Consider the following 26,393-nt stretch of genomic DNA (forward strand, 5'->3'; position numbering starts at 1 on the left):
AAACTTCAATGATCATGAAGGAGAGTGAAAATCCAAACCCAAGGAAGCAGGAAGGAAATCTTGGGCAAAGCAGTTAAAAACTTGGGATAAGCAAGAGAAGTAGCAAACAGACGAGACAAGTCAAAAAACAGGAAGCAGCCAGAAGCAGACGAAACACGTCTGGCTGGAGTGCAGACACGTTGTCTTTAGACAAAGAGAATAAATTAGTCTTTGTTTCTGTTCTCTCACCTTACCTGCTTTTGATTTTTTTCCCTCCCCATTCCCATGTCTCAGTTGATTTCTTCTCTAGGTATCCAGTGTTCTCATACACTGAAGACTTCCTTTTGCTGGAAAACAGAAGCACACCAATAACATTCATGCTCATGATAGGCCCACAGTCACACAAGTTATAAGTGTCTGAGATTGGATTCGAACTCAGGTCTTCTTGTCTCCAGGCCTGGACTTCTATACACTTTGCTCCCTAGCTGCAGTGGATATATAAATATAAATATACACATATAAATATAAACATACATATATACACATAAATGGATATTTTTATTATTTTATATTTACATATTTTTTAATGAAACCAGAAAAGGGACAAGGTTTATAATCACTGTTAAGAAGCAATCTGATCAAACTAACTTGTATCGTAATGTGAATCTCTAATTGAAGAAATTTCAATCTATTTGGACAAGACTACTTTTGAGACAAAATTTTCTACAGTTCTTTCAGAAAACTTCACTTACCAGTGATGCTCGTCCTGTCTCCCACCCCTCTCTTCTCTAGAACGTTAAAAAATGCAGGGGTTCATACTTCTCAACTGGAAAATGGTCAAAAGATATGAACAGATTTAAAAGGAAGAAATCCAAATTGTCATTAGCCATATTAAAAATGCTTTAAATCACTAATAATTAGAGAAATGCAAATTAAAACAATTTTGAAGTTCCATCTCATACCCATGAAATTGGCAAAGTTGACATCAAAAAGAAAATGACAAGTTCTAGACAAGTTTTGGGATAATAAGTACATTAATGCACTGTTGATGGTTATATAAACTGGTCCAGTCATTTTAGAAAGAAAATTGGAACTATGCTCAAAGTTTGTTAAACTGTGCATAATCTTTGCCCCAGCAATACCATTACTTGGTCTATACCCCAAAGAGAGCAAAGAAATAGGAAAGGGACTCAAATGTACAAAAATATTGATGAGTGGCTCTTTTTGTTGGAGCAAAGAATTGAAAACCAAAGGGATTTTTACTAATTGGAGCAGAGCTGAATAAGTTATGGTGTATAAATGTGATGGAATACTATTGTTTTGTAAGAAATGATGAAGGGGATGGTTTCAGAGAAACCTGGAAAAACTTGTATGATCTATACAAAATGGAGTGAGCAGAACCAGGAGAATATTTTATCCAATTACAACAATACTATAAAAATAAAAACACTGAAAGAAACCTGGTCAACACAATAGCCAGCCATAGTTCCAGAGGACTCATGATAAAGCATGTTACCTTCTAAAGGAGAAATGATTGACTCTGAGTATAGATTGAAATATACATATGAGTATAAACATACATATGTGTGTATATGTATGCATGTGTATATGTATGTGTGTGTATTTGGACATGGCCAATGTGGGAATTCGTTTTGCTTGACTGTACACGGTTGTAACAGGGGTTTTGTTTTCCCTGATTTCTCAATGGCAGGGGGAAGAGGGGTAGGAAGAGGAGGGAGAAAGAGAAGATGACTCATTATTTGAAAAAAAAAATTTAAATACAGGGCTCAGAACCTTGAAAGATTGGTAAATTTCAAAAGGTTGCTCCTCATGTAGAAAAGTTGCGTTGGTCATTTGTAGAAGAATGAGAAAAATGAATTGTTAACCTAACACATGAAATAATTAGATAGTAATTCAGGACACAATTATGTGCCAAAAATGTGTCTAGATGAAGTGTCATTTTGTCACCACTAGTTGACCTTGGACAGGGTCCCAACTTCTCTGGACTTTTGTTTCTACCTCTTTAAAAGGACAGGGTCAGACTAGCTGGCTTCAGCGATTCCTTCTAGTTTTGCCAAACTATGTTTCCAAGCTGATGGTTCCCTATTTAAATCTTATGGTCCTGACAGTTGAAATCTGATTAATTTTACCGACCAATCTTGGCCAAGGAGAACAAATGTCAAAACACATCTTCCTCCCCTCCCCCCCATTAAGAGGTGCAAGATTATGGGTAGATAATATTTTATGCACTGCAAAGGGAGTTGCTACTGTGTCAGTCAGTTTTGCTTAACTGTTATTCTTTGTTACCAGGGAGGGCTCAATCGTGGTATGTGCGGGTGGTAACAGTGGTAATACCTGGAAAGACCTTGGGTATAAAAAAAGAGGCATCAACAAAATTTTTTAAAATATAAATTGGCCAATGAGGGGGAAGGGTAATTCTGTGCTTTTTTTTCTTCAGATCATCTCAGAACTTTTATTATCAATATATCAAGTATATGTAATGCCCCTCACTCATAATTCCATAGAGTTGCATGAGGCTCAGAGAAATTTACTGATTTTTCCCATGGTCATGTATCAAGCAAAATGTCAGAGCAGGATTTGAACCAAGGTCTCCCTGATTACAAGCCTGTCACAGTGCTCACTAGCCCATGGTGCCTCTCTTTACTACTAACACCACTAACACAAAAATTGACTTCTGGTTCCATTATATTTAGCCACTCTTTCCTGAGCAAAGGAGTCTTAGATATCATTGCTTATGAGGAGCACTGACTAGCACCAGCATCAGTCTGGGTACACATTGGTTCTACTTGAATGAACACCATCATAATCTCCTTAATATCTAAACAGAGTATACTCCACAATGAGTATTAATAGTTATCCAGTAGGTGGCTCCCTTGAAGTCTTAGCACCATGCTTGAGATCTAGTTGGCTGGGCACTGTACAGCTTATGAAATCAGTTTATTGTGATGATGAAGACAGCCTCGATTTTTAGTAAGTTAACTGTGTTGACCTGTTTTCTTTTTTTTCAGACTATTAAGACTGGTATCTGCTCATCTAGATGTTACTGGACAATTTCAGCTAGGTCCAGTGTTTTTGTACTTAATTCTAAACCATTACAGGTGTTTATTGTTGTTGTGGTGGTGTTTATTCTTTGTTTTCCAAGAGGATCATGACATCAGGGAGATGATGACATGACTTGTAGTTAACTTTGATTTGCATGAAGGAGGGCTGTGCAAGGTCACCAGCCTCACTTTTCTATTCCCAGAGGCAACTTAATGCAGTAGATAGACTCCTTGACATGGAGCCATGTGGGCTTGGTTCAAATCCTGCCACTGATACTGACTAGCTATATGGTCTTGGGTAAGTCATTTCAGCTAAGTCTCAGTTTTCTCATCTATAAAAATGGGCATAATGATAACTATCAACAATTTCACAGTGTTATTATGAGGTTTAAGTGTATATAAAGTATTTTAGAAATTTAAAATGCTTTTTCCTCTTTCTTTCCATATATATATATATATATATATATATATATATATATATATATTCAAGCCATTATTTCATTTAAGCTGAGCCTTTTATATTATGAGGTCAAACCATGAAGTTACAGTATTGAATGTTTGCTGCTATATTCTCAAGGACATATGTGTGTAAATAGAAGGGATTTGATTGTCATGTGACTTCTCATCAGACATATTTATTATTTAATCTGTATAAAGCCCAATACTAAAAAAATATATATCTCATAATTCCATAAGGGACTTATAACAATTAGGCAACTTTTGAGAAATGTAAATGTTAATTAAAACTTGTATTAATAGGATCAATATTAGAAAGAATATTAGAGTAAGAGTTATTGAGGTATAATGGAAATAGTGCTGGATTTGCAGTCAAGAGCCCCTGACTTGGAATACTGGCCAGAGCCTTTGACCATGGGTCAAGTAACTGGGCTAGAGAGGACCCCCAGCAAGGGTATAGAAGAAATACCTACCATTTGGTAACTTACTATTTTAACTGTTGAATCTTGCTAACAAAGCCCTACGTTTCTAGATGTTGAAAGATTACAAGTGCTGGCAGTGCTCTCAGAGAAAACCCTGATTACCCTGTTCCAGTTACTGTTCTGATCCTAGGTCTATACCTTACTACCAGTGTCTTTGGGCAAGTCATTTAACTTTTATGGCCTTCAAATTCTTCATATATAAAATAAAGGCCCTGTAAATTCACTTCTGACTCTGTCTAGGATCCTTTATGCCAGACTTGGGTGTCTGCTTCACCACTCTGGGTGACCTTGAGCAATTCATTTAAGGCCTCTGTGCCTCAGTTTCTTCATCTGTAAAGGAAGGAGTTGGAGTAATGTTCTCCAGGGTCCCTTCCAGCTCTAATGTTCTATGATCTGTCTATCATCTATACGTAGACCAACAAGGATTGCTAGGGCCTTTTTTGCCAAGATGGCCACCTGAATGAGAGGCAGACTGTCTACTCAGGCAACACTCTGAAGTTCACAACAGAATGAATAATGATCAAGAAATTCAAAAAGAAACTGTACCTTTTTCCACAACAGAAATGTATAAAGTCAGGGCAGTAGGAAGGGGAGAATCTCCAGCAAAGCAAGACCAGAGATGTGTACCTATAGCCTGCAAGTTTCTGCATACTGAAGCAGCAAGAGTAAAGCTCCCCCTTGCCCTAATAAAGAATAGTTAGAAACCCCAAGAGTGGGCAGTGCCCAATATGGTGCTGCTGAGGACTGTGCTGCAGAATTCAGACCAGCGGCTCTGAAGTCCTTAATTCTTTGTACCTCAAAGACCCAAGGGGTCAGTCCCAGGAGGTAAAGACTAGCGCAGGAATTCATATGATCCAAAATGAGACCAAATAGAGTCTACTACCCCACCCCAAACTGTAGCACAGAACAGAAATCAGCCCTGGCACAAAGCCCTAATTCAGGAACTAAAGCTGGAGACACGAAAAACTCAACTAACTAGTGTCCAAAGGAATTGCAAATAGAACTATATAATAACTGGAAGCAGAAATACAAAGGAAAAAATGGATTTTCCACAAGAATTACATGAATACCTAAATGAAATGATGCAAGAGATAAAAAAAGATAAATAAAAGGTCTTAGGGAAAGAATTGGAATAAGTAGCTTAGAAGAGAAAGTAACAAATCTTTCCCAAGAAATAGACTTCTAAAAAATAGAAAAGAAAAAAAAATCCACTACTTCATGAGACAGGAAGAAATATTGGAACAAAATCAAAAGATTAAATAAAATGAAGAGAATATAAGACACCTGATATTTTAAAAAACTGACTTTAAAAACAGGTGAAGAAGAGACAGTTTAAGAGCTATTCCATTCGTCGAAAACTCTGATTTAAAAAAAAAGCCTGGATGCTATATTGCAAGAAATCATAACTGAAAACTACCCATTAGAACCACAGGGCAAAATAAAATCAGAGAGAATCCACTGATGACTTCTTAAAACGAATGGCAAAAGCACAGCCCAAATCCAAAGCTCTCATGTCAAAGAAAAAAAATCTATGAGCATCCAAAAAGAAGCAATTCAAGTACCATGGATCTATAGAGAGGATCACATTAAACCTGGCAGTTCATATAATACATGTGAGGAAATTTTGGAGTTGTTGTTGCTTTGTTGTTTCTGCCATGTCTGACTCTCTGTGACCCCATTTGGAATTTTCTTGGCAAAGATACTGGAGTGGATTACCATTTCCTCACCTAAAGGGGAAATTTCCTGAAGTCTCTAGGGTAGCAAACTGGGGATAGAGGCATAATGGAGACTGCTAGCTCCTCTCATGTTGGCTTCTTCCCAGAAGAATTTTCCCTTTCTCAATTCCCTTCCCAATTTTCCCTTTAGCAACTTGAAATGGGGTTGGCATCATAGATCTTCACTCCAGAAATCCGAAGTGCCTGCAATGAATGTAGAATCCAAAGAGACCTAAAGAGACTTAAGATGTCCTGCTTCAACCTGCCCCTCACATAGGTGCACATTAGTGCACGTTGGTCTCTATGAATGAAGAGAGACTCCCAGATCATGGGGCTTTGGGATTCAGGTTACATAAGAAAAGCAGAGGTCCTGAGAGTGGGTTCATTTTGTCCTAAGGATTTTAAGAGGGAAAATATAAGGGAGAATAAAAGCAGAAATTCTCTACTACGGAAAGAAGGAAGAAAGGGATTTGCTATTTCTTGTATCTGGAGTATGGGATGAATATACAAACACAGAGGAAGGGATAGGAGAATAGAAAATAAAGAAACCTCATTCTTATCAGAGATGGGCAAAGGACATTTATACACACACACACAAACAAGGTTTGGTGTAAAAATATACCCAATTCAACATAGAAGCAAGGGGGTTGAGGGTTAGAGAGAAGATAATACCAAGGAGTTAATAGTCACAAGCAAAATAAACTTCCGATACCAAAGGGGTAGAATTGAAAGGTGGGAAAAAAGAAAAGAAAAAACCTAGACTCTAAGGGGGTGCCTTAGATGGCCTTTTGCTTGCTTGCTGCTGTTTGTTCTTCATTATTGAAGAGGACCATGACATCATGGAGGTGATGCCATGACATGGATTTAAGTGAGGCAGGTTTGTGCAAAGTCACCAGCCTCACATTCTCCTCTGGAGCCATCTGGGTCCAGTGCCCAGATATGAATCAGTACCACTGGGGTTGGTCCAAATGCAGTGGGGAACCTTGGCCTTTTCAAGCTAAAGCCTTCAAGAGGTCTCAGTTTGCCCTTTTGGACAATTTGTTTTAGACAATGAATAAATTTGAGGTATATGAATGTAATAAAATATTATTTTGTGGTAAGAAATGCCAACAAAGACTATTTTGGAGAAGAATCCTGGGTAGTATGAACTAATACAAAGTAAAGTGTGTAGAGCCAGGAGAACAATTTATACAAGGGCAACAATGTTGAAAAACAACAGCTTTGAAAGACTTAAGAACTCTGACCAATGCAATGAGTATGTCTCCAGAGGACCTGTCATTCATGTTCTTCACTTCCTGACAGTGAAATAATGGACAGTAGGTGAAGAGAAACATTTTTGAACATGGTCACTGAATGGATTCATTTTGCTTGACTAGGTTTATTTTTAAAAGATTTTTTTCTTTTGTTTGGGGAGGAGGAGAGAGTTAGTAATAGTGATGCATCAAAAATAAGATTATTACCTTTTTTTTAAATGCACAGAACAGAAGAAAGTTCAGAAGGAAACCGTCAATCAGTCAGTCAACTAGCAATGATTAAATATCTACTATTTGCCATGCACTATGCACAAAAGTTAGAAGAGCAGTTCTGAAAAGAATGTATAGAATTGATTTTTTAAAACAAGCAGTATGAAATGGAGGGTGGCAACTAGGTGGTGTACTAGATAGAGCACCAGAACTTCAGTCAGGAAGACCTGAGTTCAAATCCAACTTCAGACACTAGCAAATCACTTAATCCTGTTTGTCTCAGTTTTAGCATCTGTAAAATGAATTAGAGAAGGAGATGGCAAATCACTCCAGTATCTTTGCCAAGAAAACCCCAAATGAGATCATGAAGATTCAGACAGGACTGAAACAAACGAAAAAAATGTAGTGATTTTCATTCTGCTGTATGTATGGAAATGCTTTCTCTGTCTCTCTGTCTCTGTCTCTCCTCTCTTACCCCCTTCTCTCTCCCTCCCTGTCCCTCTTCTTCTCCCTCTCCTTCCCCCTCTCTCCTCTCTCTCCATTTCTTCTTCTCTCTATTTAAGTTCAGAAAAATCCTCTCCCCTTCCCCAAGGATTTATGGATTTGGAGCTGAAAGGATTTTAGGTACCATCTCGTTAATATAACTGCTTCATTTACAGATGAAAAATTAAGAAACTTAGGCATATATATCAAATAACTTACTGTCTCAGTGAAGGGGGTGGGGAGGTAGAGAGGGAGAGAATTTGGAACTCAAAAAATTTTTTTAATTGACTGTTATCAATTGTCTTTACATGTAGTTGGGAAAAATAAAATATTTTTAGCAAAAGAAACATAGGCATAAAAATAAAATAATCTGCTTAAGATCATGTAGATAGTAAGTAGCAAACCAAGAATTTAAAAAAAAACCTAGATCCTTTGACTTCAAATCCAGTGATCTTTCTACAAAGAAAATTTTGTTTTAAGAAATGGCATGGTAACCAAACCCAAGGAATAGTGGGCAGTACCTGGCTGGGCCACGACACAGCCATTCCCAAGCATCTTTGTGGTTTTTGTCTTTATACTCTGGGCAGCCTAACCCCAAAGCAAACTCAGTTGTGCCTGCAGCTCCTCATGCATGCCACCAGCTTGAGAGAAATAAAAGTATGCTTACGACCTAAAAAAGAAAATAAAAGAAAAAAAGAAATGATTGTTATTGATAAACTGATAGATTTTCATGATAGCCTGAAATATAGAGTTTCAAGGTCCAGTCCCTTCTCTTTCTCACCAAGCTTTCCCCAGCTGCACCAGCCCCCACTGAGTCTTCTTTCTCTTCTCTGAATTTTCATAGCATTTATAAACTCCTTGAAGGCAGAAACAATGATTTATATTTCTTCTGTGGTTCCCATAGCTCCTGATACAGAGCAAGTTTCTCAATAAATACTTGTAAATTGAATGATTTAAGATATTTAAAGTATTTCAGTTATTAAAACACTAAAACTGCAACATAAATTGGCTTTTTCAGGATTCCATTCCACAAATATTTGTTATATGCTTACTAGGTATGACAGCGTTTGAACTCTCACATTTCAGCACCCGGTGGAAAATTAGAAGTGACACTTAGTAAGACTTAAGTGGTGAAAAGTGACAAGATTGTACCAAAAATATACAGGATAAATGTGAAAGTGGCATAATTTTTAAAGCATTGAAGGACTGATTTTCAAGATATTTCGGAGTGGAGGATTACAAATGACTCAAAAAAATCATGGAAGGTATTTTTTTAAAGCAATCTAGAAGGAATTAGCAACCACTGATCTATATGCCTAATTCCTCATTTTTATAAAATATTGATGAAAATAACAGGCACATATACTGAGGATATTCTTGATAAAAGTATAGGAAAGAAACAGGTAGGCTTTGGGAGACAATTTTGTACAGCAGATGAATTTTCATGATCATACAATTGATTGAATGGTATACTGCAGTGTAATGAGGTTTGGCAAATGCTGCAACCACCTCAAATGTTATTATCTACATGGGAGACTGGTGGGACCTGCTCCTGAGAGACAGGAGAACTGGCACATGTGTAACCATTCTGTGTTGTCCTATCATGTGGTTGGGCTTCTAAAATATTAAATGTTTTACATATTTTAAAAGTATTAACTGTCCTTAGATTTCAAAAATCTGAGCTCTCTTTCCTTCCTCCCTCCTCCAAACTCTTATACTCTAATAAAGCTTGCATACAATGGGGATCGTAGATGTAGGTGGAAAGAAAACACAAGTCAATGTAAATTTCCCCTTAATCAGTCAATGACTAGGTTGATGACTTGAACACATACAGAACAGCTAGATTCCATATCTGGCATATTCCCAGGCTTTATCATGGCACATCTTGTTTTCTTTATATTCTCTCTTGATCAACTCATCAGTCCCCATGGAGTTATTTATTTATGAAGATGAAAGGTTTTCAAAGTTGAAAAGAGGAATTTATATTTTATTCTATAGACAATAGGGAGTCACTGGAATTGACAAAGGAGAGGAGTGACATGGTTAGATGTGCACTTTAGGAAAATACTTGTCAGATCTCTGGAGGATGCAGTGGAGTCACTGGTACAAATGAAAGCAGAAAGCAGCTTGAGAATCATAGAATCTAGCACAGATTGAAGAGTGGAGACATGGCACCAGTCCAGAGATACAATGCCCAGCAAAGGTGACATACCTAGAAGAGGCAACAAAGACGATGTACCCACTGAGAACATAGAAGCAGCATTTTACAAAGAACAGCAGAGAACAACACCTTGATATCAGCAACTCTTTAGCGTTAGAGATATGAATTGAGTTGCCTCAGTCTTGCATGCATACCTACAAGGGGTTCTCCTTGAAAGTGCTCTGGACATACATGTTTACTTCATTTGAGCCCTCTACATGCATGGTTTTGCCCTTACTCTTGTTCATTCAACACACTTAATCCCTATGTATGTAACTTTCATGTATGTTCCTTGATCACATATGTTCTCTCTGTATATATTTTCCCCATTAGTACTGTGATAATTTCTGGGAGAATTAGGTATCTGGATATAAAGAGGATTGCTCATAAGCAGTAGTTTGGAGTAGGTGCTCACCCATAAAGTGCCTTAAATATGTGTTAGCTTTTCTGGATATTCACAGAAAGGGAGAACCCAGGTATCCAATTGTAATCTCTCTCATGAACTCCAGTCAAGTCAGTTGGTCAACAAATATTTATTAAGCACCTACTGTGTGCCAAGCACTGTGTTAAGCATTGGGGATACAAAGAAAGGCAAAAACCAGTCCACATTTACCATCTCCACCTGGATGGGCACCTCAAACTAAAAATGTCCAAAATGGAACTTATTATATCTTCCCCTAAACTTGCCTCAACCTTTGACTTTCCTTAATTCTGTTAAGGGTACCACCATTTTCCCAGTCACTCAGGTTAGCAAACTCAGAGTCATTTTCAGCTCTTCCCCTTCTTTCAGTCTCCATGTCTAGCCAGTTGCCAAGTCTTTTCATTCTACCTTCACGACTTTTGAATACATCCCATCTTTCCACTAACACAGAATCTACTGTAACTTAGACCTTGATGACTTTTTTCCCTTGGATTATTACAGTAATCTTTTGATTGGTCTCCCTATTTCCAAATCCTTCCCTTGCCAAACTACCCCCTATTCAACTGCAAAATTCTTAAAATATATCTGACCATGGTAATAACTAGTACTTCTGTAGTACTTTAAGGTTTGAAAAGGTGCTTTCCAAATATTATTTCATTTAAACCTCACGATGACCCTGGGAGTTAGGTGCTACTATCACCCCATATTTTACAGATGAAGAAACTGAGACACAGGTCACATAGTTAACAAGTGTTTGGGGCTAGATTTGAACCAGGTCTTCTGAACCCCAGGTCTAGTCTTCTATCTATCCATTGCACTCCTAACTGCTTCTGTCCCCTGGGACCATGTCACTTGTCACCTCACTACCATGTCAAAATCTTTCAGTGCTTCTCTATTACCTTTGAAATAAAATACAAGATCTTCAGCCCAGCCTTTAAAGTCCTCCAAGAAGATGTCTTTTTTTTCATATTATTCATGTGCTCTCTGTTCAGGTTAAACTAGCCAGTACATGATATTTCAACTCCAATCTCTGTATTTACAAAAGGTGCCCCTAAAGTCTGGAGTGTTCTCTAATCACAAGTCAGCTCTTTAGAGTCTCTAGCTTTCTTTAAAGCATGTCAGAGCTGTCAGAAGGTAACTTACAATAAGCCTTTCTGCATCCTTTCAACTAGTAATACTATTTATCTTTAAATTACCCTTTGGGAGGAGAGAGTGAGGCTGATGACTTTGCATAGCCCTGCCTCACTTAAATCCAATTCACTTGCTAGTCAAGATCTGACCTTCTTGATAGGTAAGCTGAAAGACAGACAACAAACAACAATAACAATTACCCTTTATCTTGAAATCCACCATTTATTTATTTAATTCAGCTTAAACATTTATATTTGTGAATTAATTATCAATTTATTAATTAATTATAATTTATTAAAATGACATTCATTAAATTCATTCATTTATAAATATATTTAAGTACTTTAGATATGCTTTGTATACACTTGTATTTGAATGGCATTCTAGCCTAGGGAGCCACCATCAAAGCAAGGAGTGGGTTTAAGCTTTGCCTTTGACTCATATTGACCTATGACCCTGAGCAAGTCACTTCACCTCTTAGTGCCCCACAGGCAACCAAGACTTTAAATTGCTGTGCAAATGCCCATCTTCATCAGGAGGAGTCTCCTCAGTGGGAGTTTCCTATACCAATATAATCACAGATCTAGTTTCAAAAAATCCTTTGTGTTTACTTATTTATGTACATGAGGCACCCTTGCCATATAACAAGAGCCTATAAATTCCTTGAGAGTTAGAACAGTTTTCTTTTTCTGTCTTCACATCTCTAATATATACCAGCATAATATCTTGTCTACAGTAGGAATTTAATAAATGTTTGTTGAATTAAATTTAAATTAAATGGAATTAAATTAAATTAAAATGAATTGAATTACCATCTCATTTTTCTTGGCTTTCAACTCCCTTTTAATCATTAACATTCCTCCCTATCTTTTTCAGTGTAGATGCTTCTCTTTGGAAGAAAAAAAAAGTAAAAGTAAAATAGTTTTGCCTTCTCTTTATTTTCTGTTTTCTTCAGTCCATCCTATCCTGATGTACCCTATGGGATGGGAGCTTAAACAGGATCTGAGAGTATAGAGGAGAGATCAAGGAAAGAGATCTCAGATTTAAAAAATTCCTCTTGAATATTTAGTGTTTCAGAAGACATAGATTCAAGTCTAAGTTCCACCTATTCCCATCAGTGTGACTCAAGACAAGTCATTTAACCTCCTGTGCCTCAGTTTGCCCATCTGTGAAATAGGGATATTTGCACTCAGTATCTCACAGACTTGGGAGGAAAGTACTTTGTAAAATATTTTTTTAAAAAAAATTCAAATGACTTATTATCAAAAACTATTATTGTCACTGGCAGAATACTTGGCACCCAAACCATTTAAATCTTGAAAATGCTATTTGACATGTGTATGACTAGACAGCCAATTGCTGAGAACAAGGCAGAAGGTTAAATGAAACTCATTCTGTCCTGTAGTAATAACGGCAACATTACAAGCCTGAGCCTGCTGCAGTCAATAAAATAGCTTCTTTCACAGAGAAATTGTCATTTCTCAGTATCTTTCTGCCATTCATTAAGCACTAACTCAGGAACAATGAAAGCAAAAAGATCGTCTGGCCAACATACTCCAGAAACACATCCTTCATGACTGCATTGCAGAATCATATAGGAAAGGAAAAGGGAGTGCTTTTTGCAAATCACTTTTATTTATCAATTTGTTAAGGTTATTGACACCAAGCCTATCCAAAACTATCATCTTGGTTTTTTTTTTATGTCACCCTTTTGTCAAAAACATTGTTTAGATTTGATTATATACCATGCTGATTTCTTTTGTCTATTGATTATTCTAAAAATAATAATAATTGCTAACACATACAGCGTGCTTACTCTGTACCAAGCACTTTACAGTTATTATCATATTTGAATCTCACAACAACAGGTGCTATTATTATCCTTATTTTACAGATAACGAAGGTGAGACAAACAGAAGTTAAATGACTTGCTCAGGATTACACAGCTAAGTGTCTGAGGCTGGATTTGAACACAAGTCTTCCTGATTTGAGGTCCATGCTCTATCCACCCAGCTGCATCATACCTTTGTTGAGGTTGAAAACATGGACTCCTGGGAAGATGGTGATGTCCTCAACAGGAACAGGAAAAGAGGATACAGTCCAAGCCTAAAATTAAGAGGGTTAAAGTTCTACCTTACAATAAATAATATTATGGAACAGGGATTGGACTTGTGATTTCATTGGTATAGGGAACACCTGACGTGGCATTCCCTCTCCTGATGAAACAGCATTTTCTCTGCAAGGCTTGGAAAGCTGCCTAGGGGACTGAGAGGTTGTGACTTGCCCAGGGTCACACAGCCAATTTGTGTCCAAGTAGGGACTTCACACTAGGTCTTCCTTGCTCTATGGTTACCTCTTTTCTTCACCACAATCTTCTGAGTTTTTTATATGAATTTTAAACATTGCAAAAGAACTCAGGTTAAAATCACCTCTTTTCTCTGAGAAACCCTGAGGAGTGAACAGCTGATTTTGATAGCTGAGAGAACTGTGAGGGCAAATTAACTTTTTTCCATAACAATGAAGCTATTGATTATTCCGAGGTACATAAAAAGCAATTTATCCAATGGAAAGAATCACTGCTCTGTGAATAGACAAAGGCTGTACCATTACTAGAATGTTTTCCTGGAGTCTACACTTAAACCATATTTATCAGATGAATGGAGTATTAAGAAATGATTCAAACAATCTAATAGGTTAAATTATAGAACATTCTTGCCTAAAAATATTTCTTATGTGCCAGTTGACTTAATTATCTATTAAATTAATTCAAATGTTTTTATGGCTCTTTCAGATTAAAATGGAAATTGTCTCAGTTGGGGCACTATGGGCAGCATCTCAGAGCTGAGAAGAGGTTGAATCATTCTTGTCCTATGTGCAGCCAATTAGGCCTTATTATTAGACCCATTGAGAGTAATCACTCAGAAAATTTGTCTTTTTAAGCTTAGGAAGAAATGATCTGGGCAGCTTTCAGGTATGGAAATGCTATTGACACATTATGTTCAAGTGTGATGAGTTTTTGCTCCTTTTCTTATTCTCGATGATGACTGTTCAGAGATTTTTATGGCGGTAGGATGATAAAGTTTCATCTCTGGATTCTTTTAGCTCTTACATCTAATTGTCCAAAGATAAGACTAGACATGTATCTTTTTCATAGATTCTTAAAGGTGTTAGAAGCCTCATGTGGTCACTTAGCTAATCTTCCTATTTTAGGCAGCTGCTCATCTTGGACAGGTCATATGTTCATAGATCAATCTTCAGTCATTTATTCACTTCACACACATTTATTAAGTGCTTAATATGTGAAGAACACTATATGGGGTGCTCAGGGAAATACAATAGCTAAGACATGGTCCCTACACTCCTAGAACTTATAACTTAGCAGAAAGATGAGACATAAACATAGATAACCATAGCACATAATATCACATGGTAAGTGTATTAAAAAGTTGTACAATAAAGTTTTATGTGAGATCTAAGGGAGCAATCCAGTTTGACTGGAGCATGGAGGACATGGAGAGGAATAATATGAGATAACATTGGAAGGGTAGGATAGCATCAGAAATGGAGGGTCTTGAGTGCTTCTTGAGCAAAGGAATCTGTACGTTATTTGGTAGAAAACAGGAAGCCACTCAAGATTTAAAAAATTATTACGTATGAATGCATATGTAGAGCCTATATCAAATTATAGGCCGTCTTGGGATGGGGAGAGGAGAGACATGGGGAGAAAATTTGGAACTCAAAATCTTATGGAAGCGAAATGTTGAAAACTAAAAAAAATAAATTTAATAAAAAATAAAAAATTATCATGAACTTAGCAATCATTAAAAAAAACATTTTAGTATATGATGAATCCAAAGTATATAGCACATGAAACTGTGAATGTGCAGTTTGGGCTTTTTTAAAAAAAGTGTATATTAAATTTAACTTGAAGTTAACAGGTAGTAACAAAACTTTTGATGTAGATGGTTCTTTCTGTGGAAGTACTTATAAATTTTTGTGGTAACAATTTTTTCCTGTTTGTGTTCCCTTCTGAACTATTTTTCTTTCTATGTACTTTTAAAATATTTTATTGATGCTCTTTTCTTTTGTTTTAACTCTTCCCCTTGTCCCTAACAGAAACCTCCTTTTATGACAAATATTTAGTCAAGTAAAACACCTTGACATGTTGGAGATGTAGATGTCTTATCCTAAACCTTTCGTCCATCTTCTTTCTGTCTAGAAGTCAGTAGCAGTTTCATTATCCATTTTCATTAGTCTTTTCAGAGTCTGGGTCTTTTGTAGTTGTTTTTCTGTATGTATTGTGATCCTCATATAAATTGTTCTGATTCTGCTCATTTCACTCTGCATCAGTTCACACAACTCTTCACAATTTCATCTGGATTTATTATATTTGTCTTTTCTTTTGGTACAATAATATTCCATTACCTTTACTTACCACATATTTTCAGTCATTTCCCAGTTGGTAGGCAGTCACTTTGCTTCTAATTTTTTGCTATAACAAGTGGCTATATATATATATATATATATATATATATATAATGTGGGTTCTTTCCCTCTTGTTTGACCTCTTTGCAGACATATGTCTATTGATGGGTCAAATGGTATGCACAGGGACTTTGGAGGTATAGCTCATTCACAACTCTGCTAGTATTACATCAATGTGCCCATCCTTTCAGAAGCCCTCAAACAACTGCCATTTTCACCTATTATCACCTTTGTCAATTAAGAGGGTGTATGGCAGAGCAGGAACTTGAACAGCTGTATAGATAAGGACAATTCTTGCATGATTACAATGAGTGGGGAAGACAGATTAAATAGCAAGATCAAGTAGAAGGCTATTGCAGTAGCCCAAGTGAGGAGTGTATTAGCATTCGGGCCTGTAATGTGATAGCAGCAACAGAAATAGGAAGGACATAGATTTCAGAAATGTTGAATAGGTTGAAATCAATAAGATTTGGTAAGTAACTGGTATGAGAAGTAGGGTGGGGAAGCAAAGAGAACCCTAAGGCTAAGAACATGGGAAATGGACTGAATGACAGATAGAATTAGTAAAGTCAGAAGAAAAAGCAAAGGAGAAAAATGAACAAGCTTAGTTTGGACAGGTTGAGATTGAAATGCTATGATGATCTCCAGGTAGAGTTATCCTTGAAGAATTTGGGTCTAGAGGACAGGGCTGGAGATGCAGATGGTTCTTTTTTTGTGTGGAAGTACTCATAAAAATGGGGGGTTTTAGCATTGATTGGGGAATGAAAGTAAATTGTGACACATGACTATAATGGAATATTACAGTGCTATAAGAAACAATGAATATGAAACTTGCAGAAAGGCATGGGAAGACTTTATATGAATGAAGATGGAATGAATCAAACTGAATACACAGAATTATAACAATGGAAATGGAAAGAACAACCACAAAAACCAAAACAAAACAACTAAACACTGAGACCAAAGGTAGGTCCTAAGAGATGAGAAAAGGCACCTCCTCCTTTCTTTGCAGGAGTGAGGGGCTATGGATATGGAACACTGGCTATACTGTCAAACTCAATTGTTGTATTGGTTAGTTTTAGAGGACTGCTTCCTGTCCCACTCTTTCTTTTTAAAAATTCTTTGTGTCATTTAATTGATCTATTAATCAAAGTACCCACTAGTCATAGTGCCAAGCACTCTGGTAAGCATAAAGGCCAAAAAGAAAAAAGAAAAAGGAAAAGGAAAAAAAAGCCCTGGTTTGCAGGAGCTCACAGTGTAATGGAGCAGACAACATGCAAACAAGTATGAGCAAATAAGATATCAGAGGGAAGGACATAAGATTAAGGCGGAACTCAGAAAAGTTTCTTGCCAGGGTGAGACTTTACTGACACTTTAAGGAAAGCAGGGAAGACAGGAGAGAGAGACAGAGAGAGAGAGAGAGAGAGAGACAGAGAGAGAGAGACAGAGAGAGAGAGACAGAGAGAGAGAGAGAGAGAGAGAGAGAGAGAGAGAGAGAGAGACAGAGAGAGAGAGAGAGAGAGAGAGAGAGAGAGAGAGAGAGAGAGAGAGAGAGAGAGAGAGAGAGAGAGAGAGAGAGAGAGAGAGAGAGAGAACTCCAGGCATAGACCACAGTCAGGGAAAATGCCTACTTAGGTAATGTGGGAGGAAAAGCAGCCAGGAGGCCAGTGTTACTGGATTGCAGAGTATGTGCAGAGGAGTAAGGTGTAAGAAGACTGGAAAGATAGGAAGGGGTCAGGTAGGTTATGAAGGGCTTTAAAGGCCAAGGGAGGATGTTATATTTGATCCTGGAGGTAACAGACACTGGACTTTATCAAATAGGAGGGTAATGTAATTAGACTTCAATTTTAAGAAGTTTAGGGGCAATTTTTCAACTGAGTGAAGGATAGACTAGAGTGGGGAGAGAACTGAGAGAGGGATGTTACAAGAGATGAATCATGGAACTGGAGGAGGCATGGATACATTTGGAATTAAAAATGAAATAGAATCAAAAGCTATTAATAAAAATTGAAAAGAAAAAAATGGAGCTAAGGTTAAAGTAGCTACTAGACACTGTTATAATGTGACGAGGTAAAATCCTTACAGAGTGTAGCTAAGGTTTTTCATTTCTTAGAATCCACAGCTCTACCAGGATTGGGTCTTATTTGTTAAGAAATAATCAGTAATAATTAAGATAATTATCAATTATTATTATATTGAAATATATTGATAATTATTAATCAATAACAATTAAGAATTTTGGGAAGTGAACAATATTTATTAGAATACAGGCATCCAGAGTCTAGATGCCAATTAGTTAAGATGAACCATTGGTTAAGATAGACAGTGCCTTGCACATAGTAGGTTTCTGATGACTGGAAATGAATGTTGATAGTAAATGGAATCCTACAGGTTCCATGAGCATATCTATGCCTTAATTAACAGATTATGTGGAGCAGAATCTCATAGACTGTACTATTTTTGTTCCTGCAATAATTTTCTTCACTCTTTTTTGTGTGTTTCTGTCTCTCTCTGTCCCTCTTCTCCCTCTTCTTCTTCTTCTTCTTTTTTTTTTTTTGAAAGGAAAAGAGGCTAGGAAGGGCACACGGTAGAAGTTGGAAGTTTCTAGAATAAATAACTATTTGAAAACCAATGAAACACTTTCAGGACCTTGCATCTCATTCCTATAGGAATGGGAAAACCCCACAATTCTCCCAAGTTGTAGTTTTACTCTCCCTGCAGGAAAAAAAAAAGATTCTGGATTAAGTAAGACGTACCTACTCACCCTGAGCATCTCCACGTTGGTGAGGGATGAGTAGAAAGAACGACAAAGTTAAGAGCCTGAGACAGAGAGCAGACTGTCTGTAGATTCTTGGAGCTGCGAATTTTGAAGAGGGAAAGCCCTGCCTGCCTGCCTCACGCTGCCAGGGGCGAGGACCAGAAGGAGGCGTCTGAGAAGGCGGCGCCTCTCGGAGGAAGTTTGCGTTTTAATTGAAGAAAACCTAAAGCCCACACTGGGTCACCCACCTAGAAGCCACCAGCCTCCAGTTGCTTGGCTGCTGCTGGGCGTGTGGCCGTGACTCCAGGGGGAAGGCTTGCCCAGTGGGAGCTGCCTGTCCCGCCCCCGGGTGGGGTGAGGGCTTGGGAAGCAGCAGCAAGTCCAGAGCAGAGGGAGATCGTCCTCAGCAGCCTCCGAAGCCGTCCCAGCAGCAAGAACCGCAGAAGCAGCAGCCTCCGCAGCCTCCGCAGCCTCGGCACCATGGGCGGATCTGCCTCCAGCCAGCTGGATGAGAGCAAGTGCACTTATATCCAAGGTACACTCCGAGAGACTTGCCCCTGGAGGGCTGCGCTTCCTAGGCTCTGACTCCCTGGCCAAATCCTTCGGCTCTTGACCCATCTGGGTTCAGTCCTGGCCCCAGAAGGCTGGGGCAGGACTCGGGGCGGGGGGAGCGCTGCCTCTCGAATCCCTCACCCCAGCTGGGCATCAGATCTCCCCTCCTGACGGACGTTTCCTCTCCCTTCCCCCGCCTGGCGATCCTTAGGTGTAGGGGGACCTCAGATCGGCCCTGATCACAGGTGGAGCAACGGGTGTTACCCAAGGTTTTTCTTGGATTCCCCTACCGGGATCATGGAAGTCTGCTCTGGAGGCGTAAGAGACAGGAATGGGGATGTTATGGGTAGCGGTAGGCGATGATCTTAAGGGAGAAAAGATGCAAGGGGAGCCGCAGGTGGGAGGTAACCACTGCCCTTGCCCTCTGCCCTGCCTCTGCCCCACTGCCCTAGAAGCTCGGTGTCTCTGGGAGCCATCTCTCCGGTCCGTGGGCACTGCCCAACGAGTCCTGTCTCAGCGCCAGGTCGAGTCTGCTTGCTTTGGCAGGTAGAGAGCTGGGGCAGTTTATCGTTTTGCTTCCAAGAGGTTGTCGGGAATCCTCGACGTCAAAACAGTATTCCCTTCTCTACAATGTGGAGTTGGTGTTTGTTTTTCAATTAGTGCTGATAGATTTATTTCCTCAGACGCAGAAAAAAGGCTACTTCTTTACTTTACCAGGTTTGAAAAGTTTCTTTCCTTGCACCATAGGGAGGGAAAGCAGAAGAGGAACAGTCTCCTGTTTTGAAACCGTTGCAAAAGTTTATAGATAAGGAGAAGCGGTGTTTTGGGAGGATTTTGTAAACCCTGGGCACGAGAAGGTGGTTCTGGAAAGATTTTGGTACAATAACAAAACCGAACTGAGCAGAAACTGTCATCCCCTTCTCGTTCCTAGGTATTCTAGGTGTCTTAGAACCTTGCCCATAGCATCCTCAAAGGAGGGGGACAGCCCTCTCAGGAAGGCCAGGGATGCCAAGACTTTAGTAAACACATCTTCGTGTTAAAACAAAGTTAATATTTCTGCTCTCAGAAATGTCTTCTGTCAAGTGAGAGTAGGAAAACAAACATTAAACCCTGTAATTTACTCTAGCCCTCTTTAGGAAAGCCTGAATTGGGACTGATTCTTATTTCCAACACTTTACCCTATCTCTCAGAAAATGTCTTAAGAGGAAAATGTTTACTTAGTTCTTTTTCCACATTCATTTTAGAGCATAGTGATCTGAAGAGTCTTTGGACTAGGCCAATCCTAGAGCACTTCAAAGAACTTGTCCGTCAATAAACATTTATTAAGCACCTACTATGTGCCAAGTATTGTGCTAAGTGCTGGGGAAACAAAGAGGCAAAAGACAGTCCTTTCCCTCCAAGAATCCACAATCTAATGAAGGACCAAGATAGCTGATTTTTTTTTTTAGCTCAGAAACCAATTCAACAACCATTTATTAAGAACCTTCTGTATGCAAAGCACAGTAAGTCCAACAGAACGGGGACCACTGTTGCACTGCGCTTTTAGAGGAAAGAAGGGAGCATAGGTGATACAGTCTGACAAGAGCACAAGACATGGCCTTTCCTTGAAACGTTAATTTCATACAATTGCTTATAAGAAGGGGGAAATGTGAGCGATTTATTTATGTAAACAAAAGAAACAGAACAGTCATAACATTGTTGGGAAGGGGGGTGGACAGAGTGAGGAGAGGCTAATGTTTATTTGTTAGGAAAATTAGAATGTGGCTTTAAATGTTGGAAGAATATCTCAGGAAGTATTAGACGTGCCTGTAACTAGAACAGTGGATGATTACGTAGCACTTTACATTTTTATTCATTTTTCAGTCCCCACTGGATTCTTTGTGACACCATTTGGGGTTTTCTTGGCAGAGGTACTACAGTGATATGTCATTTCCTTCTTCAGCTCGTTTTGCAGGCGAGGAACTGAGACAAACAGGGTTAAGTGACTTGCCCAAGGTTACATAGCTAGTAAATGTCTAAGGCCAGATTTGAACTTAGGAAGATGACTCCAGGCCCGGCACTCTATCCACTATTCCCATTCTATAGATGAGGACACTGAGACTCGGATATTAAATGACTAGCACAAGGTTATACTGCTAGTGTCCCAGGTTGGAGTTGGACCCAGATCTGCCTTACTTCAAGTCCAGAATGTTATCTATCCACCTTATAATTGCTGTTCAAAGTCCAGAATTGTTCGTGGAAAAGAGTAGTGGCCTTAGTCAGAGAGTGCTGGATTCAGATCCAGCTCTGACACTTTGTTAACTACGTGACCCTGGGCAAGGTACTTCATCTTCCTCAGTTTTCTGATTTATAAAATGGAGATCTACTATACAGAGTTGTCGTGAGAAAAGTATGCCATAAACCTCAAAGTGCTACATAAAAGCGACCTATTATTGGGAGGCAACTGTGGTTCACTGAAAAGAATGCTGAATTCACCGTTCTGCTACTTGTTAGCTGTATGACCTTGAGCTACATACTTAATATTTTTGAGCATCAGTTTCTTCATCCACAGAACGGGATTGTTTAGATAATAAAATGAGATAATATAGAAAATGTGCCTTGTAGATTGCAAAGTATCACCTAAATGTCAGTTGTTACTATTTACTTGAAGTAGGGTTGACACTCTGCAAAGTTAACTATTGCCAGGGCATTGTACACATTTTGTCGTTGTTCAGTTGCGTCCGACTCTTCTTGACCCTGTGGACCATAGCACACCAATACCGTCCTCGGGGTTTTCTTGGTAAAGATAAGTGGAGTGGTCTGCCATTTCTTTCCCCAGTGGATTAAAGCAGACAGAAGTTGTGACTTGCCCAGAGTCACACAGCTGGTAAGTGTCTGAGGTCACATTTGAACTCAGATCTTCCTAACTCCAGGTCCAGTTTTGTATCCACTGAATCACCTAGCTGCCTCCACTGCACACATCACTATTGTCAAAATATGAAGCCCCTTATATAAAATTACAATAATTATATGCTCTAAAACACAATATTGTGCTGTGCATACAGAAATACCATATACTGGTTGACTCACAGTAAGGTCCCAGTTCCATCCCATTTGTCCCAAAACTCTTTATTAGGTAGATCTTTTATAAAGGAGGAGGCAAGAGGAAGACAAAATGCCAAAGGAGAAAATGAACCTCTATTTTATGAGTCTATTGGTCTTTCACTCCCTTTCTACCCAAAAAAGGAAAGTGTTATTTAAAAAAAAAAGTGTTTGATGTGGTTTATGGATGGCATATAAATAAATATCACAGGATCGTACATTCATTTATGTTTCTGAATCTACCTACTGCCTCCTTGTATAGGGTACCTGGTAAGCACATGAAACTTTGGTTTAATTATTGACAGAACAGTTTATAGGATGATGGACAGTCTAAGGTAAATTTCAAGTACCAATCCATGAATGTTTTCCCTTGACATAGCTGCCAATGAAGTCCTCCATTAGAAAGGCAGTGTTATGTAGTGGCAATGGGCTGCAGTTGGAGTTAAAAATACCAGCTCTGCCACTTGTCACCTGTGACACCTTGGGTAACTCTGGTCCTCAGCAATCTTTTCAGTAAAATGAAGGGGTTGAGATAACCACTGGATTTTCTTTTTAGACTTTGGTCACTGAAATGATAACCTTTCTCTAAGGTAAGACTAAAATTTAATGAGTTCTCTCTCCCAAATAAAGGGAAAAAATAGTTCCATTTGTTTGAATGAGGCTTTTTCATTCTATAAATATTTAATGCTTGTAGACTTTCTCAGTGACATATATAAATACATATATATATGAAATGAGGAGAGGGCTGTGGGATTTCAGCCGTATGTACCTGTATATTTGAGTCTGAACCATTTTTTTGCTCCAGGTTAAGTCATTGCTTCTTTCATTCTGTCAGCCCGTTCTTTTTGTTGTTGCTGTCGCTCAGTCGTTTTTCATTAATGTCTGACTCTTTGTGGCCCCATTTGTGGTTTTCTTGACAGAGATACTGGAGTGGTATGCCATTTCCTCCTCCAACTCATTTTACAGATGAGGAAACTGAGGCATACAGGGTTAAGTGACTTGTCCAGGGTCACATAGCTAGTGTCTGAGGCCAGATTTGAATTCAGGAAGATGAGTCTTCCTGATAAGGTCTGTCACTCTATTCACTGTGCCCCCTAGATGCCCATGGCCTGTTCTAAATTTTTGTAATAATTAGAAGCTCCCTCATATGGATGTCAGGATACTTCATTCTTTCCTAAGTTCTCTCATATCCCTGTGTAAAAAAGGGACTTAGAAATAAATGTTAAGTTTTGTTATTAATCTTTTCTAAGAGCCTTTTGTGCAGTCCCCTCCACTCCAATTTCTCTGAATGGAAGGGATCCTCTCTAGCCCCTCACTGATCTTTTTCAAATCACTTTTTGTAATTTTCTTTGTAATTACTGTCATGAAATAAGTCCTAAGAGTAATCGCACAGGGACAATTTCAATTTCTGGGTCTTCAAGGCATTTTTTTTTAGCATCAGAACCCTTTAATAGAATCCAAGTTACACGATGCACAATGGTCAGTCTATGACATTTCCTTCTGTGCAGAATCACTATTGCAAACATGTTGCAGAGGCCAGGTCAGCAGCAACAACAGTTTTTTTTTTCTTTTAAATTTTGGGAGCTGCCTAAAACCATATGGTAGTTTCTAAAAGAGTCACTTTTCTGTGTTAGCAATACTTTTATTTCCTTTTTTTGTTGGCACTGTGTTTTTAAAATGAAACAGAAAGGAAGTAAAATTGCCAACAAATCTGCCTTTCTTGAATAATTCAAGTATAGGGTCAGAAAATGCTAATGTATTAACGTAGTAGTTTAGTCCTATGTGGAATGTACCTTGGGGGAGGGCATCCACCACTTGCCAAGTATCCTGCAAAGCTTTTAGTCTGGGTGGAGAAACTGACAAAAAAAATTGGCACCAGTTCCTGTTTCTGTCACTGATTAGTCTTTATCTTGGAGAAGTCATTTTACTCCTCGGTGGCTCCATTTCCTCATCCAAAGTTCAACTCAGTTGAATATAATGATCAATTATTATATTTTAAGTACAGGGGATAAAAAGATGAAAACAAATTACATCATCCCTGCCCTTAAGTAACTTATATTCCAGGAGGGGGAGTAATTCAACATATGCGTAATTAAGTGAATTCATAAGTAACTCTTGAGTAGCTAGATGGTACAGTGGGTAGAGTACAGGATCTGGAATCAGAAGGCATAGGTCCAAATCCTAGCATCCTCTTATTAGCTGGGCAATGTTGGGCAGATCATATAACTTCTCTGGGCCTCAGTTTCCTTATTTGTAAAGTTAGGGGATTGTACTAGATGATTTCTGACATCCCTTCTAGCTCTCAGTTTAAGTTCCTGTGATTTACCCAGAATGTGTATGTCCATACACACTTGGGAGGTATGTTCTAACTACCATGGGGAGGGCCTCCACTACCAGGCTGAACTCGTCCTGAAGCCTAGAACAGACCAAGACTGAGTGGAAGTGTGAAGGAGGAAAGGAGAGAGAAGTGAGAAGGCCCAGGTCAACTGATAAACAAATATGTAGTATTAAATACGATGTAATTAAATAAACGCACTATATACTATTAAATATTGTTGCTGTCCTTGTCCCATCATTTCAGTCATGTCCCATTCTTTGTGGCCCCATTTGGCATTTCTTGGCAAAGATGTTAGAGTGGTTTGCCATTTCCTTCTCTAGCTCATTTTACAGATGAGGAAACTGAGGCACACAGTCACATAGTTTGTAACTGTTTGAGGCCAGTTTTGAATTCGGAAAGAGAAGTCTTCCTGACTCCAGGTCTATCACTTATCCCACTGTGCCACCTTGTTGCCCCCATAATACGTGTGTGTGTGTGTATAATATATACACAGTATATATATATATACGTATGTATACACATATATATGTATGTATACAGATATATATATACAGAGAAAGCTGCACTAAGATTTTTGAAACATCTTATATAGATTTCTAACTTGTTATTTTTCATTCTTCATGTTATGCACATTCATTTGTGCGTAATGAGATACTGATGAAGCCAATGGAAATTTGGAATGAGGCGTACTCTTGAAAGGTGGTAAATGCTATAGTGAAGAAGTGCTAATTAGAGCTAATTATGTTTGCATGTGCATGACAGTGTAGTATAATGGTTGGAAAGCTGTCTGGAAGCCAAAACAACCCAGGTTCAAGACCTGCCTTGGACATACTAGCTGTGTGACCCTAAGTAGTTAACCTCTCAGTTTTCTAGGTCAGAGGTGTCAAACTCAAATAGAAACCCTGACCACTAAATCCTATCTATATAAGGATCCCTGCTGACCACATGTTGATGTGGAAAGTCACATAACAGTATCTGTGTTTTATTGTATTTTTGTGTGACCCTGTTCAAGTCACTTAACCCCTGTTTTCTTCAGTTCCTTATCTGTAAAATGAGGACACACTAGAGGAAGACATGGCAAACCACTCCATCTCTTTGCCAAGAAAACTCCATGGACAAAGTCCATGGGGTCACATAGAGGCAGGCATGACTGAATGACTGAACACATTGTTGTATTTTTATTTATTTTGCTAACTATTTCGCAATTATATTTGAATGTGATTCTGGAGCTTTGGACTGCATGTTTGAAATCTTTGCTCTAGGTAATTCTAGAATTCTAAATTAAAGAGAAAGTGCAGACCTTCATTTGTAGAGGGAGTTTCTTCACCCTGAGAGTTCCCTGTCTCACTGAATCACAGCTCTAGCCTCCTATCCCTTTACGTGAGTGTCTCTTAAGGAAAAACAGTCCTCAGATAGAGTTACCAAGTACATCTCAAAACCTACTTAGATGGTCTTCTTGCCTTAATGAAAGGAAAGTATCCTGAAGAAATTTATAAAGGGGATAGAGATGGCAGGCCAAGAGGTATGGGATAAGACTCAGCCCCCTCTCCACTGCTCCATGCTAGTGGGTCTCTGTGCCAACCTCGATAAATTTCTTGGAGATAGTAAGTTAGTCCATGGCTCATCAATGGCAGCAGTTAAGAGGGCCAAATTGCATAAATCGAGAGGATGATTAATACCGGGGAGACTGTCACACTGACAGCACTGATTCATTTGCTATAGACTGGGAAACAGATTTTAATGTTTCTCCACTGAAAACTCTGGGAAGGTGTAAATTGGATGGTCTA

The 26,393-nt window shown here is 38.6% G+C and overlaps 1 protein-coding gene and 1 long non-coding RNA gene across 2 annotated transcripts in view; one reads left to right on the plus strand and one right to left on the minus strand.

The window, feature by feature from the left end:
• Positions 1-233: 233 nt before the first annotated feature.
• LOC140529618 (uncharacterized) lies at positions 234-13,499 on the minus strand. The gene is made up of 4 exons (XR_011975618.1): positions 13,417-13,499; positions 8,162-8,310; positions 732-805; positions 234-326 (listed from the first exon to the last, which is right to left on the minus strand). It is a non-coding gene; the product is annotated as an uncharacterized lncRNA (long non-coding RNA).
• Positions 13,500-18,891: 5,392 nt separating this feature from the next.
• NIBAN1 (niban apoptosis regulator 1) overlaps positions 18,892-26,393 on the plus strand; it is a 195,805-nt gene continuing 188,303 nt past the window's right edge. The window contains exon 1 of the mRNA XM_072648397.1: positions 18,892-19,170. Within this exon, the coding sequence (XP_072504498.1) occupies positions 19,116-19,170 (55 nt within the window). The 5' untranslated portion in view covers positions 18,892-19,115. The remainder of the gene's footprint in view (positions 19,171-26,393) is intronic.

Source organism: Notamacropus eugenii, chromosome 2 (assembly GCF_028372415.1).
Source record: "Notamacropus eugenii isolate mMacEug1 chromosome 2, mMacEug1.pri_v2, whole genome shotgun sequence".
NCBI lineage: Eukaryota > Metazoa > Chordata > Mammalia > Diprotodontia > Macropodidae > Notamacropus > Notamacropus eugenii.